Source organism: Melampsora larici-populina, assembly GCF_000204055.1.
Source record: "Melampsora larici-populina 98AG31 unplaced genomic scaffold MELLAscaffold_106, whole genome shotgun sequence".
In the NCBI taxonomy this organism is placed as follows: domain Eukaryota; kingdom Fungi; phylum Basidiomycota; class Pucciniomycetes; order Pucciniales; family Melampsoraceae; genus Melampsora; species Melampsora laricis-populina.
The window spans coordinates 104,264-121,632 of NW_006768870.1; the positions used below are offsets into that span (position 1 = coordinate 104,264).

Sequence of the window (17,369 nt, forward strand, 5' to 3'; positions counted from 1 at the left end):
CTATATGAAGTCCAACACAGTTAGTGTCTTCGCGCACTGTGTATCAGTTCAAGATGACTTACACTTTTGTCATTGTTGTTTTCTTCAAGAATGACATCACCTTCTTCGGTTGATTTTGCAGTATGATCCACATCCTCAGACTCCTTTCCCAAACTGTTACACAATTCCCAATCCTGCCACTCTAGATTACCAGCGTTGTCCACACCACTATCCAAGATAGCAAATGGTGTCACATTTGGTTTGTCTCCAAAGAGAGCCTCCATCTTCTCAAAATACGGACATATGTCCTACTTCTTTTGAGCAGTTGTAAATATACCCTTTTGATTATCTTTCTCCAAGATTCCAGCACTGGTCTCCTTAGTCCATTTCCTAGCTTTCATGTAGTTTGCTTTGTAGCGGATCAATCGTTGGTCAAGACCGCGTCCATTAAGATTCATCTGTCGGGAGCTTGGGCCTTTACTGATACAGTGACAAACGTTGTACAAGCCATTGATGTGAGTGGCGAAAGTGTTCAAAGATGTATTACAATTCATTGTCTGACCAGTCACTGTTGTTTTTTTGCCTGGACCATAGATCAACTTGAACTTTTCAGGTTTGGATAAGTACGTCACTACATTTTCAAAATCTTCTTGCTCAAACCTTGGATTCTTATCAGAGACCTTGTCATGATCAATTGAATTCAGGCGAGTCTTTGTTTCATCTAAATTATTGTCCACAGAATCTGAGTCTTTGTTCATTGACTTGTGTGCCAGTTTCTTTTCTGGTTGCGGAAGCTTGATTTTCTTGAGCTTTTGGTGTTCTTCTTCCATCTCAGCTTTGGTCCTTCTTTTGCGCTGAGAGGTTGATTGTCTGGACTAAGGACTGAGACGTATGTGGAGTGACTTTCATCTTTAAGTAGGATGGAGGGGAACTAGAAAAAGGATAAAGCACACAAAGTTGGTGAAGAAAAAACTCAGTATGAGAGAAATACTTGGAATCTGTGAACCTGGGTGAAAAAAATATTCATGGAGGATTCACAGGGTCTCACGTGGTCAAGGGAGGCACACATCATGCTTGTTTCATCATAAAAAGGTGCTTGTTTTCATAAATTAAGAAAACGAGCCACCTCCAAAGCAGGCTTGTTTGATAAAATTTTTAAGCTTAAATTTAACAAAACAAGCAACTGCATTTTGCTAAGTTTAACAAAAAGATCTCAACTTGAACCCCCCTGATGTGTGCCTATCAAATTGGTGCAATACATGAGAAATCTTCTTTCAGGTATGTAAGCCTTTGAGCCAATCAGAGGATTCATAGCAAATGCAGAAGAGTCAAGAAATGACAAGTCAGGAATGGATATGTGAAAAGATCAAGTTAGGTGAATATGATACAATGGATATCTTAAAGACAAAGTCAAAGGTGATTCAGGATGCTATCCTTCTTGTTGATATCAGTGATACTACATAGAGCTTTATCCTTCATCACCCCAAGATCTTAGGGCCCGTTTGGCTGGAAACCAAATACGGTTTTTGGCCAAATACTCCACCAAAGCCAAAAACCGTATTTGGCCAAATACGGTTTTTGGTTTTTAACAAAAAGAGCAGCGTTCGGCAACGGTCTTTGATCAAAACCAAAAACGGTTTTTGATCAAAAAATCTTCAATTTTGAAAAACAGCCCTGAGGCTGTTTTTGAGACCAAAAAGAGTTTTTGGGCTCATTTGCCCCTCCATTTTGATTTTTCATTGACCGATTTGGTCGACTGTTTGGTAAACGAAAAAGCCGAATTTCGAGTTTTTCAATCTGCCCCTCAAAACAGGGGCAGATCGAAAAATCGTTTTTGTGTAACGATTTTTTCGAAATCCAGCCGAACGGGCCCTTATGTGTCTAGCAATTCATTCAAAGACAGGCTGGATGACTCCTTGTAAACCTCATGTGTACTTGACACACTTCTGCGAGTTTCAACAGCAAGGCTACATGATTTGACTTTCATCAAACCATATGGATCAACTTGAAAGAAGGGGCCAAAGAGGAAGACTGATGATACTCTTCAACTTTTCTCCAAAACTAAACTTTATGGTATGGTTTCCCGAGTTCAAAGATGAGTTCAAAGATTGGTCGATCAACTTTGAAACTGTAGTTCACATGATTAAAGTTTCCTTAAAAGTTAAGATCAGCTGATACAGTTCTGGAAGTCATGTTTTTGAAACTGTAGTTTTACAAACTGATTTTGTTTTAATCGATTTAATTGAGGGATTGCGGTATCCGCACCTCCCCCCCCTTAGTAACCGTACCTCCCCCCCCACTTAGCAGGCCTTAAGATACCCCTAACAACCTGTATGTATATTTGAAATTAATCTTCAAATTTTCCAATCCTTTGACCTTGCAGGCGAGTGTGATCGCTTTCGCACACCTTTCCTCGCTCCGTTGTGATTTGAGAGCAATTCAGACGTTGGCACCCTTTGAGATCTTGTTTCTCTGGTTTGTTTTTGTTTTCACATTGGTGCACATCATCACACATTGTCACACATCACTCGCTCGATTTTCAGAACAATCGATAAACAGTTTTCCAGAAAGATTTTTACATATCTTTTGTTTGTGATTGTTCTTACACCTGCAGACTTTGGATGTGTCTCTCAATGAATCTTGAAAGTAATCTATGAACAAGTCTTTATGGGGTCTTTATTGCTTTGTAAACCAGGTCACATGGAATTAGATCTATCTGAAAATGTACATTGATGATCCACAAATTGAACTGAGATGAACTTTCCATATCACTGGGTCACATTCGACAGGTCCGTTTGTTATGACCTGTTTGATGACATTGGCTACATTGGGGTGCGGTTTCTTGGGCTTCTTGATGTTCAAATGCGCTTCGATCTCGCTTGGATTTGTTTAAAGCACCAACTGGTCGGCCACGAGAACGAATTGGAACCGGATCACTGACTGATGGAGTCGGATTAGATAGTATCAGTGCAAGTTGATTCTTTAAGACTGCTTGTCGGTTCGCTGGTAAAGTCGCATATTGGGTTTGAATGTTCTTGAGCATGGTGTCAATCTCGATGTCCTGGAGTGGTTCAATAGGTGGTACAGTATATTCAAGTCGCCAATGAATGTCAAAGTGTTGAACCAGAAGCTTTTTGCTTGATCCAATGAGCTCCTTTATAAAGTGTGCACAGGGTAAACCCTTCGATCCTGAAACTACATGTGTGCAGATCGAGTCGTTTTTCAACGACAGTGCTTGTCTGTACTGTTGATATACCTGAGCAGAGGGACAGATTAGTTATACAAACTCCAGAATAACAAGTGACAGGGAAAAGCAAATGGAAACACACCTGAAGCAATGCGTAGTGTGAGATCTTTCGATTTACCTCACTCCAGATATTACCTTTCAATCGATTTAAGATATGAGTGCGGTCATATTTTGTTTTCCAAGTTACTTTGTTTCGCTGTTGTTGACAAAGTAAAACTAACTTTTGGTACACTGTAGCCAGATCTCCAGTTGACATCAAAACCCATTGTTTAATTGAGGCATGTCCTCTTTCCACGCGAGAGGTGACAGTATGCCCAAAGTGTTTGATATCCTTTGTCCAAGCGAGGACAAATTTTTCCTTGTGTATAACCCAAGTCTTTGTGATGTAATCGAAGGCTCTTGTGTGAATCTGTGTACTGAGTGTGTTGATATTCTGATTGAAAATCTCAGGGGAAAGAGAGTCGCATATTTGGTTCCACTTTGCCTTGAATTTCTTCCATTCTTCGTCGGTAAAGTATTTTTTGATGTTTGTTTGTATGTTTTTTTTGATATGCCACTTGCAGAGTAGGTGGTGCGAATGTGGGAGCACCCAATGCAAACTATTCATCAAGGCTAACTCTCGATCAGTCACAACAGCACTTATCTGTAGTATCTTTGAGCCCAAGAAGGCCTTCATCTGCTCTAAAATCCAAGTGTAATCTTCCTCTGTCTCTTGACGCATGAAACCAAAAGCTAGTGAGACGGACTTGTGGGTTGAAGAGACCCCCATTATGTGTAATAGAGGCATATTGAACCTGACACAGAATAAACCACATCAGCCTAAATAGTGTTGAATTGCAGTCAACTCAGAGATGGTAAATACCGATTGGTTTTGTAAGTCGAGTCCATCAGTAATACATCACCAGTCCAGAGATCCTGAGCAGAGGATGCACACACATTTGGAACCAAGAAAAGGCGACGTAACGAGTGGTCTGAATCAAGTTGGTATGCGTGGAAAACACCTTCATCCTTCAGCTCATCGAGTAGAGTTTCAAGTGATGAACGTCCATCCAAATGTTCAATACGATGTTTCTTAACCACATTGTAAATGTCTTGAGGTGTTGATATATTGTTTGGATCTGAATCTTTAAGGGTACTCAAGATAACTCGGGAGGCGGCGCCTGCCTTTGCCAATTGAATGACCTCAGTAGCCTGCTCCTTTGTGAGTCTCCTCGCGGCTGGGATTTCTTCAAAGTTCTTAGAAGGTTCGTGGTTTTGGTGTTCATTATTTGTGATCTTAAGTGTCCATTGATGTGTAGTTGTGTCGCGTAGAGCCTGAGCAGACCACAAACATCCCAGGAGGCGGGTGGAGGTTGTGCGTACATCGGAATCAGTTGTTCTAGGTTGACCTCCATGAGCACAGGCAAATACCCTCTTCCTTGCTGGCCCCTTGCCTTTCTGTGCAAAGATGGTCCGAGTGATTTTCAACCAGTATCCGTGGCTCTTTGTGTATTCTCGCAGGGAATCTTCAGCATCCTGGAGTGAGGGGTAGAGCATTGAAAGATTGAGATCCATGCCAGAAGGCTGAAGAGGTTGGACGAGCAATGATGAACTGAGCTGATGTAGGTGTTGAGAGGTTTTCAAAAAAGTAGCTTCCAGACCAGGTTGAATCCTTCCTTAAATTCAAATATACATACAGGTTGTTAGGGGTATCTTAAGGCCTGCTAAGTGGGGGGGGAGGTACGGTTACTAAGGGGGGGGAGGTGCGGATACCGCAATCCTAATTGAGTAATCTGTTTGGTTCCTTTCCTTGTCACTTGCTGAGGATTGATCTGAATTCCTTATCAACTTTTACTTTCGACTTACGCCTACGACTTCAATCTCATCAAACGAGCTCATCTCAATCAATCAGAAACCTTCAAAGTGCTTACCTCGAGCGACAAAGATAGTTTAGTTTTCTTTCTAACATTATTGAATGTGGTGGATTACGATTCTTAAAGTGATATGGATCGAAATCCAACTGAATTGATAGAGCCATATGGTCAGTCACTTTCTCTCTTATTTTCCCTTCTTATCAATATCAAGCACTGATCATTCTGAATACATTTTCTTATGTAGACTTTTTACTCAAATTCATTGGTTAGTTTGATCACCTTCCTTATCTCTTATCTGCAAAACCATCTTATTGACTTTACTTTTCAATCATATATCAGTCATAGGCGAATCAGGTACCGGGAAATCTTCATTACTTTATCATTTCTTAAGATCTCAACCTCGTCATCCATCTCCTCATACAATAGGAGTCGAATTTTCTTCTACGATCTTATCATTACCTTCAGCTTCTTCTTCATCATCTTCTTCAAGTTCACATCCTACTTGTCGTATGAAACTGCAACTTTGGGATACAGCTGGTCAAGAAAGGTTTAGAAGTGTCACTCGTAATTATTATCGTGGTGCGGCTGGTGCGATTTTAGTTTACGATATTTCTGAGTTAGTACTACCTTTGAATCATCTTCAATTTCACACAAAGCTTGATTCAATCAACTTTTGAATTCAAATCTGATTCGATCATTCTCTTCATCTTTGCTATAAACAAAATCATAGTCGATCAACATTTTCAAGTTTATCATCTTGGTTAACAGACGCAAGAGCCTTAGCATCACCACATTTAGTAGTAGTCTTAGTAGGAAACAAAGTAGATTTAGAAGAAGAGAATCGACAAGTAGGAGAATTAGAAGCATCAGATTGGGCTAAATCACATGACTGTTTATTTTTAGAAACTTCTTCTTTAACAGGCGAATCGGTTTCATCTCCTTTTTTATTACTTACTAGATCTATTCTTTTGTCAATTGAATCTGGTAGGATTGATCCTGATCGGAATGGTTCAGGTATTAGTTATGGTGAAAGAGCTTTGAAGAGAGTTTCTTCTTGGGGTGCAGGGTCGGGTGACGGGTTTGAACTTTCTGGTGGGAATGGAATCGGGTTTAGTGGAAAGAAAGTTTTAAGAATGGTTGGATTAAAAGGAAAATGTTGTTAAGATCCTTTGATTTTCTGATCATCGTCTCTTTCAATTCTCTTTTCGAGTTTCTATTCTTGTTGGTTTTGGTTTGATTTTGGATAAGGGTTTTTTTTTCTTTGGTCATGATGAAGTTTACAAATTATCTGCATGGTGGTTTTAATTCCTCTTCTTCTTTTTCATCTTCTTTTCAAGCTCATGAATGAATTTCTTTCAATTAATTGTTGTTATGTGTGTATAATAATACATTTTCATTATATCAATATCCAAACTCACTTTCAGTTATATCTTTTTTTTCAATATCATCAAGCATTGTTTTTTGCAAAAGATTTAAAAGCTCTTACAAGTTATTAAACATAATTTATTTACACATCTCTTGCCAACCAGTGATTGGGGAACCAGAGTGATAGTTGATGTGAGTAACAAACTGGATGATATAATCAGTAAAGTGCGTCCAATAATCAATTTAGGTTTGAGCTCACAACACAATATTATTCCCTGTGAGTTCTTTGATTCCCAAACATGTTGTTCACACAAATATGTACCAGCCAGATTGTGTTGGTGGGACTATCCAATGTATCCTTGGATGATCACTGCATGAAATGAAGAGCAAGGGGCTGACCAAAGGATTGTTATGACTCATCACAATTACTGTATTTGACTACCTTTACCTTGAATACTGGACTCTAAGCCTTTCCAAGGAGATCATGATGGTAATGAAGTACCCTTACTCATGGTCATACAAGTCAACTTTGAATGCTATCTGTTTATCAAAGAGTTCAGAAATTGTCCATTTACACCTCTGTGCAAAAAAGAAGATTCTTGATTCAAAATCAACAGCTTGATCTCACTGTGAAATTGATTGATAAGCTTGGAATGGAGACAATGCCTAAGTATGCCTAGGGGATGCTCAAGGTGGAAAAACAGCATCTCTTTATGAAGAGCTTTTACCAAGGAGCCTGCAACTTAGATACAACAGTCACCAGATGCCTTATCTCACCAATCACAATCCTCGGAAGATCCCTACAGGAAGCCCTAACTTTGATGTATGTTAATATATTACATGTCCAATATAGCACTCCCTCTGATTGTAAAAGACATACCACAATGAAATCATATTCTGGAAATTGTACTTGAAATCCAGTTTTATCAAACAAGTCATCTAAAATGAATCAGTTATATGTTGGATATTGAGAAAGAATGAAATAGTTGAAAATTTGAGTTGTTAACTGGATTTAACACAGCAAGATCTTTTGTTTTTCAGTGGTCAATTTTGAAATGTAATCTTTCCTAAAGGAGGTAAAAAATCATCATTTTTTCTGCATGTCCAACATATAATGTTGTAAGTAAATTTTGGAAAGTTGTAGTTTGCAAAACAAATTCCCCATTCATCCCTAATATAGTTTTTCTTTGAATGATTGTCATCTAGACAATGGAATTTGTAAAGACTTCACAATCCAAACAATATGGTTTTCCACCTATGTCAGTCATGGAATTCTGTTATGGTATTCACACATCTTGCAAGTAAAAGAAGCCTGATAAACCATCCAGATATCAAGTAACACTTTTCACTGGATTCCTTCATCAAGATTCACAGAAAGCATAGTATGTAGAGTGTTGGAACCAATTCAAATCTTTGTAAGACAAGAAACTCAAATAGGTAATACAAAAGAGAAACAGTCTTGTTACAAATGGGAAAAAAGGTCACTTTTGAAGTCCCTGGTGTTATAAGATTTAGTGTGATGTAAATTCATGCAGAAGTCTCCAGGACTTGTTCAATATTTGTGTGCTTGGTTTCCATGTACTTCATTACCTTTGGCCTTTTTGTTGTTCAAGTTGGATATGTGGTTGGCATGAGAAGTGTCAGAAGAGGCAAGCTAATGGTGGCCCAGTGACTGTACCAGTGGCAAGTAGTGTAGTGTAGCGAAGCACTTCTATGCTACCAATTACAAATTGTTTTAGCAGAAAGGGAGCTGTAGTACCCCCAAAACCCAACCCCTAAAATAAGAATCAAAACAGTATCATATAAGTGCAGATTTGTTTTGTAACTTCACATCACTTCTATACATTAAATTTCTTTGCAATCTCAGTCTGGTTTTGTTTTTTAAGGTTGGTCTATGCCATTTAATCTATCTCTTTGATTTGGACTTGCAGAGTAGCAGAGGTCCACAATTTCTTGCTGTGCTATCACAGGATGTATCAAAATTTGATTTTTGGATCACTCTTTTACAAGCTTCAATTTCCTATATGTACCATCTGTTGATCTCTTGATTTCTTTATAAAATGACATATTTCTCAAGAATTATGCCAAGCTATTTGACAGGACCACATGGATTGTACTCAAAGTTTTTAAGTCCAAAGTGAGGAAGCAGAAGCTTGAAAGAAGGTTTCTGGAAAATTTTCTTCCAGGAAAACTTTGTTTTGTCACTTGGCATTCTACCACAGTGTTTGTTTCCAGCCTCACAGCTGACCCATTTCTTACACTTCACACCTTTATACACTTTGAGACCACAACAGTTGTGAAATCAAGCATTGATAATATTGCATGTAGAGATTCTTGTGGTTGTGGCACCCAAACAACAAAACTCAATAGCAATTAAAATGTCTACAAGATTCATGATCTGGCCCAATATCATTTAAAGACCTGTGTTGGATTAGAGTCTTACAAAATTCAGTTTTAAAATAAATTCCATACTATTACAATACTACCTTGATGTTGAGAAGAGAAAAACCAATATTGTGAATATGGTGGTATTGAACTATTGGAATACTTGTCCGTTGAAGAATGAAAGTATAGTTCTATCAAGAACTTGAAGATTTACTGAATTTGACACATTCTCTTGTTATAGCATCTATACCGTGAAGGCATTTCACTTCAAGGAGATCATCTAATAGTTTAGGATCCGAGTGTTTTCTTTGCCTATTTCGATATTCCTTAAATTCATTTTGCCTTCTCAAATAATCAGTGATAATGTCGCGTTCTTGTAGTTGTGTTGAAGATCCGGAAATTTCGGAATTTGTAACACGTTGATATTGTTGGTATGGAATGGCCAATATGTTGAATGAAATTGTTGAGATAACAAAGGAAGTGATGACAAACAAATTGAGTCTGGGGGCCATGATCTGACTCATAAAAATGGAAATTGGAATACCAAAACTCAAATGATCGGTGAATAATGAAGAACTGTTATACGGAAGAACATTCCGATGGACTCATGGGGAGTGTCTAAAACTTCAGATGCAATGTGCGGTTGTTGAAAGCCGGAGTGAAGATAAATGACAGGATTGTGAGCGCCTGGATACTAAGAATCAGATGGGAAAGGATGGGACGTATACCACGGAAGACAATGGAGAGTGTTATGAGACAAAGCAATTCAGTGTCATCATCTTGAAACATGAGGGGCCAATAAAGTCTACAAGAAAGGTGTTTATTTTTGGATCTGACTCACACTTGAATAAGAGGATGGTATAGATCGGCGAAACCACGCATGGTCTTGACTTACCAAAACACGAGTATCCATTGACTTAAGTTATAAGTAGCCAGGAATCTGGAGTGAGAACTACTCACCTCGATGAGCCGATTCATCCAGTCAAGCGGGTGTGGTCACAGCGAGTGAGCAGTAACCCGGTCGAGCACAAAGATGCGACAAACTCCTGTTGTTTGGATGACCTCGGTCTCCAAGACTTGCATTGATTATTCCTCAAATATACTCATGAGATTGTGATACGCACGAATCTGCCCGTCGCAACGCGTTGGACAGAAGGCGATGACATCTGACATCTCATCCCTGGTACAAGAAATAGCACACATTCAAGTTATCCTGTCATTCTTTCATTGCAAGAGGATCAGTCTTACAAGGGTCAAATACAACTCAGGCATAAGCTTCAAATTTGATGGTTGCTGGGGGGTTTGCAGCCCCCTTCGGGAGAGACTGGTTTTGAAATGTTGTTGATTCATCTGCTTGTAACTAGTTCTGCGTTGAGAATTTGATTCATTTGTTTATACCTAGTTCTCCGTTGAGAATTGGATAAATGAGCAGATGATTGAAAATTAGGAAATTGGAATCCAATTCTTCAAAACATCCTTTGATTGGGATTCCACAATCTTTATTCTCGTAAAAGATTGAAAAGATTGGAGTTTGATCAATCACTGAATGTAATCTTTCCTTTTTGGTCTGTAGTTCAAAGTTTTGTCTCTCATACCACTGTTTCTGTTCAATTCGGTTCAAGATTGGTTTCCTGAGATCTGTGATTCGGAATCGAGAGTCGGATAGCTCTTATTTTGAATTTGTTCATTTGTTGGGATTTGCTTGCGAAAATGCATAGATTCTATTGTGATGGATGAGTAATTGTTTGTGAAGAAATCTTCATCATACATTTTGATCATCAATAGATCACGCGTGCTTTCAATTCCCATCCGATTACACCTTGTTTTATTTGATTCGAAAATTGATGATGATGTTGATGATGATGAGAAGTTGAAGAAGGTAACCAAGACGGTCTAGATCGATGTAATTGACCAGCAAGATGATGAGCAAGAGCGTTCGAATGACAATAAATGATTTGATGACGAGTGATTGAGGGAGTTTTAGATTGAATGGGATTTATTGAACCAGGCCAAGGAAATGAGTAACAAGGTTGAGGATTAATGATTGAGTGACCAAAATGAGACAAAGATTGGATGACATGTTGAGGTGAAAGCTTGCTCGGGATACCATCTAATAAAACAGCTTTACCTGAAAAAGGATTAGGTGCGTTTAAGATAGGATAAAGTGATTTTAATGCATAATAAGTCGACGTTGATTTTGATGGATTTGTAAACTTTAGATTTGAAGTTGAATTAAAATTGGAAAACGTTGATATTAGATTTGAATGAGTCGGCAAAGTTTCAATCGAGATGGTGGAGTTTATTCTGAAGAAAATTAAACAATTGATCGAACTCCAATTCTTAGGCTCCAAGATCGGAAACACTGAAGAAACCAAAAAAGACACATAATCAAAGTCAGCTATAATCATGAATGGATACCAATCTACACAAAAGTATTTCAACGAAAAGTGATTTACCATCAATGAAATCGTTCTGATTTGAAAGTTTTGATTTTAAACTGATTGGAATAGTAGTGATCGGTAAAGAACAAACCGATGTGATGGCTAATTGTTTAGCATGATTAAAATAATAAATACTCATATTATAACTTTCTCAAAGTTGTGGTATAAGAATTGGTCTTTATCGGATGTCTTGCCTGATAGTGATACTTGAATCACTGAACTTCATTGAAAAGTATCAGCTAAACTTCCAGAGTCACCTCCGACCCTGCGCCTGATTTATGTATGACATCAAGATCGTGAATTAATCTTCGCTGTGGCTATGCAGTTCAAATTATCTAGGTCCTATACCTTGATTTGGCAATCGTGACCGGAAAGGCGGAGGAAACGAAGGATAGGAAAGAAACGATAAGATACGATTGATGGTCATCAGGTTCCAACCTGTTCAAACTCAATCCTTCCGAGTCGAGTGAACCTAGGTCAGATAACCCAGGGCCTGTAACGCATGCCTGACCTCTGTGACATCCTGGCACATCAATTTCGGGGACTGGGATATTTTGGTTCTGTCACACAGTCACTGTGGTCAAGCTCAAGCTACAATTCAACGCTTGATGTTGAGAAGAACTTGAAAAATGAATACACCATATAGGAATGGAAGTGTGGCCCACTCATGCCTAGAGAGTCCTTAAGAGGAATGAATAGCACTTTATCAGTGAAAGGCTTCCACCAAAGGGCCTGCAGGCGAAGTAAGGCCAATGCCCAAAGTCACCCATTTGAACATAGACATAGAAATGTTTGAAGAGTCCAGCAAAAACTTTCACTCTGATCTACCATTTTACTTGTCCAGACTTTCAGACCGTACTCTGAGGCGTAGAGTCTGGATTTTGTAACCACCTGGGGGCGTACTACTACCACCGCTGTAACTCTGAGCTCGAGAAATCAGAAACTGGACTCCACGGGCAGCTTTCAACGGATTTACTGGTTGACTATCAAGATTTAGATTTTCACCCACAGACAAGATCTAGCAGTCATCTTTTCTTGTACCTCAAATGTAGTGGGGTCTGATCCAGAATTTTCATTCTTGAGTAAAGATGTTTATATGGACCATCCAACAAAAGATTTATCTAATATGGACAGTCGTTAAATCAAACATTGACATCAAGCTTGAGATTTCTGTGGTTGTGGTAACTGAGCATCAGAATTGGCGTTTCATGATCCACATGTCGGATTTGACTGTCGCCAATTTCAATTTTGAATTTGAAAGATTAAGCAATATTGTCCATAGCATTTAGTTGTACATACAAGCAGGATGGATTTTACATCAGAATAAATTGATGTATATACAACATATGTGTGCTTTGTTTACCAAAACTACCTTAGAGTATTGATTTTTACAGCGTTAAATTCTATCACAGTAGAATTGTCCTCATCAAAGGTATGGGTGATAATTGATAAGCTTTTTTTACCTGTTGAGATACTTTTATTTTGAAGAATTGAAATCAGGTGGTATCAGATCTTGAAGAATTACTGGATTTTATAGGCATCTTCCAGTTGTGGGATCTATACCGCGAACACATTCTGTTCGAAGATCGTCCTCCAGTACTTTGGTATCTCTTTGGTTATTTTCCTTCTCTCCAGATTTGTTGATTTCCCGATCCGTGCGTAGATCTTCCCTCTCTTGAGATGTATTGATTTCACGATTCCTTGCGAGGGTCTGTTTTACGAAGTCGGAAGTCAGATAGGCGGTTGCAATGACTGCGCGTTTTTGGAGTTGGGTTGAAGATTCGGAAGTTGCAGAATATGTACCGAGTTGAGACTTATGTGGATATGGAAGAGCTAATACATTGGAGGAGAAGTTTATGAAGAATACGCAAGTAACCAAAAACAAGTCGAGTTTCCCTGAAGCTCTGATATGCATGAAAAGTAATTGGAATTGAAGTTAAAATATAAAAATCTGATGTTCACCAACTCATAAAGAAAGTCGGTATGGAATATTATTCCAATAGACTGGTGGAGAAATGATTAAAGTTTCTCAAAATTCGGATCCAATGTGCGGTGAATTCAAGCTGGCTTGAAGGAAAACGGTGAGATCATACGGTATTATGAACCATAATTTGTGCAATGATGATATTCGTGGGACGGAAAACAACGGGTAATGTTCTGAACCAGGTATACTAGGTGCAATTATCCTGCAACAAACCAAAAAATATTCAAAACTGTGAAATGAACAAGAAATGCTTGTTGAAACATGATATCAAGGGATCAAAACTATCGTTGTGACGTCTACAAGAAAGCTGTGTTTATTACTTGGGTGAAGGATTTCTCCAGCTCACACTTGTAGTAAAGAAGGGTTTTTGAAAGTATGAGATCGGCAAAACACACATCAAGCCTTGGACCACCCAAGTCTGAATATTTGGGAGTAAGAACAGCTGCCCTCGACCGGCCGATTGAATTACAGCATGCGTGGTGGACGCGAGTGGAAAGTTACTCGTTCGAGCACAATCCTGCTATTTGGATATCCTCGGTCTCCAACTCTCGCATTGACAACTCTTGTGCGTTGGAACGTGTTTTAAATTAGGGCAATAGGTAAGTGGCTTAGTGGTGGTTGTTGAAACCAGAAAGTCTCTCGGGTTTTTGATCCTTCATTCATCTTTTGAAGAAATTGTGACGTATGGTAAAGAGCGAGTTGTAATGGTTTTCAAGAGTCGTCTCACGGTTTTTTACAAATTTTACTTTCCTCATTACTCTTTGTCTTTTATCGAGTTCATCCATCTCATTGAGAGCACCCACTATGGTTGCTAACTTAAGTAAGTACGTCGAACCGCGCGCGTCCCCCGGAGCTTGCGGAGGAGGGACTTACGACTTATACAGATCTTTTGGTGTGGTACCCTTTTCGAAATTTGTTTTTTTTGGCCGTTTTGAACGGCATCTACGCTACTCAGCTCACCGTCAGACAATCCACATTTCTGAATCAGCCAAGTTGCTCCGCTATATCTTGTACACATTTCCATCTCAAATCCAGATGTGTTCATTTATATTGATGGTCTTTAGGCAAGAACGGAAGACTGTAACATCAATCTTGGTCAATCAAACAACTGCGCTGACGGTTGAAGCTATCTCTCTAGTCCGAAACCTTTTAGACAAGAGAGAGAGAGCACAGAGAGCACGCAGAGAGAGAGACAGACAGAACAGAGAGAGAGAGAGCACAGAGAGACAAAAAAATAAGCAATCTCAGAGTGAAAGTCTTCGATCATTCAAATATTCAGTGCAAGAAAATCAATCGTGAGGCATGTCGGCAACGGAGACAAGAAAAAGCACGCTTCGAAGCTCGGATAAGGATCACAAGATGTCCAGCGACATTCGACAACCGATCGAGATCCTCGCGGCGCCTGCAACTTCAGTATCTAAGCAGACCCGAGCAAAAGTGATACTTCCTTCCGAGATCACGGCTCTCACAGACGATGATCTGTACAAATTGATCAAGGAGACTCATTACAAGCGATACAACTGTGAAGCTAAAAAATTACAAATCGAAGCCGTCATTGCGTTAGTCAGGGGAAGCGACACGTTCTTATTGGCTGGAACGGGCTATGGAAAGACACGTATTGCTGAAATGTTTCTTGCTCTTTTTCCAAAAGAGTTGAAGGCTACTGTGCTTGTGATCAATCCACTCGACGCGCTGGGGGACAATCAGGTCACTCCAATACATTACTTCTTTAAATTTAAAGCTAAGCTGATATGATATTTTGCTTGCTCCGTAGGTTGCCGAGAAAAATAAATGGAACATCAAAGCAGTAAATGTGACAAAGGATACATTTACAGAAGCTGTTAAGTTAGATATTATAAACGGAGTTTATACAGTAGTCTATGTGGTGAGCAAGTCCGTTTGAAGGATGGATTTTGAAACGAACAAAAGCGGGAGCTGATATAAGGACTTTCATTGTGGAAAAAGAGCCCGGAAATCTTCTTGAACAACAAGCTCTTCGAAAATATTTACTTCAGTGGATGGTTTCAGGATCGCTTGGTGCTCAAAGTGATTGATGAGGCACATATGATCTACTGGTGGGGAATGGTACAAAGTAGACAAGCTAAGCACTGTATTGCTTTCATGCGTCAACAGGATGGTGGTCAGTTTTGGCCATCATATGGGGACCTTTGTATTCGATTTCTAGCAACAAACAGAATACCATTGCTATTGATGTCGGCGACTTGTGCGCCTGACCCCTTCTCTGCAATCCTCAATAACTTGAGTATCCGAGAATGCGATATCAAGATTTTAAGAGGAGAACTCAGTCGCTCAAATATCCGAATCATCCGTATTCCAACCAAGCGATCAATCAAAATAGCACCAGCAGATCTTGCTAAACTGTATGCTAGAAAATCAGTTGTACCCGATAGCGAGCTTGTTAAATCACTTATCTACTCAGGTTCACGAAATGCAACCATTGAGGTTATGAAAATTATAAGCGAAGCACAAGGAACACCAAAAGGACATATGGATCCAAATAGTACATTGGTCCGCAGATACCATTCCTGTACTGGAAAGAAACAAAAGCTACGAGAAGTTGAAGCCTACTCGAATGATGAATTTCCTATAATGTCATGTACTAACGCTCTTGGACTCGGTCAAGATTGGCCAACAGTGATGGAGGTAGTAGTTATGGGTCGTATGGGCCTTCCAGAGCTTGCTCAATTGTTTGGAAGATGTGGCAGAGGTTCTAGTCCTGGACTTGTAATTCATTTTCTTGAAGAGAATCGACCGAAGGGGTTAAATAGGGTAGAGCAGGTTGATGATCGTGGTGTAATGACAGATGACAATCTAATGGATACCTATTCATTCACACCAATATGTCTGCGTGTCGCTCTTTCACTTGGAAATACGTGAGCCATCCCTCTGTTTTTCAAACAATATGGATAAAAGCTTTGAAACTAACTGGTTGAATTGAAAGGATTGGGGTGGTACCTTGTAGAAAGGATGATCCACGTGTCCTAGAAGAACAGGATCAAGAAAGAAATGCCGGGTTTCCTCAATGCCAATGTTCTAACTGTGACCCAGAGGGCTCTCATATCCTACGTCACAATCTACCTAGAATCACAAAATCAAATTACGCACAGGCCATGAACGATGTATATAGTGTAGAAGGATTTTTGAACGCACTTGAGATTGATGAAGAAGTACAGAAAACCGATCTTAATAATAACAATAATAACAAGAAGGCTTCTAAGAAGCGAAATGGGCCTTTGGACCCAGTGTTGGAGGAGCTGGCGGATGAATTGGTTTATGAATTTGAACTGCATTACAAAGAAATATTTGGTGATGATGGGTACTGTGAAAGTACAGACTATTTTGATCTTGATTGCGCAAAAGATATAGTTAGTCATCTGGAGAAAATGACATCGGAAAAAGAAATTAAGGTTGCAATGGGAGGTGACATGTTAAAATGAGGTGTAAGTATTGTATTTGGATACATACAAGAGTGGAAAGGCCGCGATACAGGTCTTGATTATGCACACAAACGAGCGAAGGTGATAGAAAGAGAGAAACAAAACGAAGAGAAGCGGACTGTATCAAAAGGTTTAAAACAAGTAGATCGGAATTGTGCGGGACAGCCTCAAGTAGCTAAACAAAAAAGAACAAGACGGACAGCAGCACAAGTCAAAGCTGATGATGAACAAGCAAGACTGTGAGCTGAATATAATAAACGATGTCTTCATTGGCTTTCGGTGGAAAAAGTACCCATTGATGAAATAGATGCCAAGGAGTCAGCTTATCAAAAGTAAGTCCTCCTCCTCGCCTACCCATCTCACAAACTCATCATCAAGATCTCCAAACTCATCTTCCTGTTCACCATCTTCATCTATTTGATCTTCACTATTTTCTTGGCAGTAGTTCGAAGAGAGTGGCCAGTGAAAGCGTTCCAATCGATGGTGATCAAAATCATCCTGTAGTTTCATATATTCCCAAAAGATTCACATCCGTAATTGCACTGCTTGGAATGATTGATTTGGGTCGAAATTTATTGATTGACTCGCTTCTTGCCATTTTCAAGAAACGCATAATCAAAGCAGGTGTTGATCGATTTTTGTGTGATTGTCGCACAA

General features: G+C 39.3%; 6 protein-coding genes across 6 annotated transcripts; 2 read left to right on the forward strand and 4 right to left on the reverse strand.

Moving 5' to 3' along the window:
* On the reverse strand, window positions 1-809 carry MELLADRAFT_69714 (uncharacterized protein; the record flags this gene model as incomplete). The annotated part of the gene is made up of 3 exons (XM_007418793.1): window positions 1-36; window positions 63-153; window positions 484-809. 3 exons carry the CDS (start codon window positions 807-809, stop codon window positions 1-3), a joined length of 453 nt encoding a protein of 150 aa, XP_007418855.1.
* Window positions 810-5,006: 4,197 nt separating this feature from the next.
* MELLADRAFT_58180 (uncharacterized protein) lies at window positions 5,007-6,602 on the forward strand (the record flags this gene model as incomplete). The annotated part of the gene is made up of 4 exons (XM_007418790.1): window positions 5,007-5,246; window positions 5,324-5,344; window positions 5,419-5,695; window positions 5,810-6,602. 4 exons carry the CDS (start codon window positions 5,210-5,212, stop codon window positions 6,240-6,242), a joined length of 768 nt encoding a protein of 255 aa, XP_007418852.1.
* Window positions 6,603-9,023: 2,421 nt separating this feature from the next.
* Window positions 9,024-9,353, reverse strand: MELLADRAFT_123535 (uncharacterized protein; the record flags this gene model as incomplete). Its single annotated transcript, XM_007418804.1, has 1 exon — window positions 9,024-9,353. The coding sequence occupies one exon, from the start codon at window positions 9,351-9,353 to the stop codon at window positions 9,024-9,026; it is 330 nt and encodes a 109-aa protein (XP_007418866.1).
* A 680-nt stretch (window positions 9,354-10,033) lies between these two features.
* MELLADRAFT_73682 (uncharacterized protein) lies at window positions 10,034-11,698 on the reverse strand (the record flags this gene model as incomplete). The annotated part of the gene is made up of 2 exons (XM_007418796.1): window positions 10,034-11,191; window positions 11,286-11,698. 2 exons carry the CDS (start codon window positions 11,407-11,409, stop codon window positions 10,608-10,610), a joined length of 708 nt encoding a protein of 235 aa, XP_007418858.1.
* A 1,103-nt stretch (window positions 11,699-12,801) lies between these two features.
* On the reverse strand, window positions 12,802-13,185 carry MELLADRAFT_123534 (uncharacterized protein; the record flags this gene model as incomplete). Its single annotated transcript, XM_007418803.1, has 1 exon — window positions 12,802-13,185. One exon carries the CDS (start codon window positions 13,183-13,185, stop codon window positions 12,802-12,804), a length of 384 nt encoding a protein of 127 aa, XP_007418865.1.
* A 1,428-nt stretch (window positions 13,186-14,613) lies between these two features.
* MELLADRAFT_114023 (uncharacterized protein) lies at window positions 14,614-16,955 on the forward strand (the record flags this gene model as incomplete). Its single annotated transcript, XM_007418801.1, has 5 exons — window positions 14,614-14,776; window positions 15,614-15,783; window positions 16,033-16,148; window positions 16,238-16,640; window positions 16,746-16,955. The coding sequence occupies 5 exons, from the start codon at window positions 14,614-14,616 to the stop codon at window positions 16,953-16,955; spliced, it is 1,062 nt and encodes a 353-aa protein (XP_007418863.1).
* Window positions 16,956-17,369: the final 414 nt, after the last annotated feature.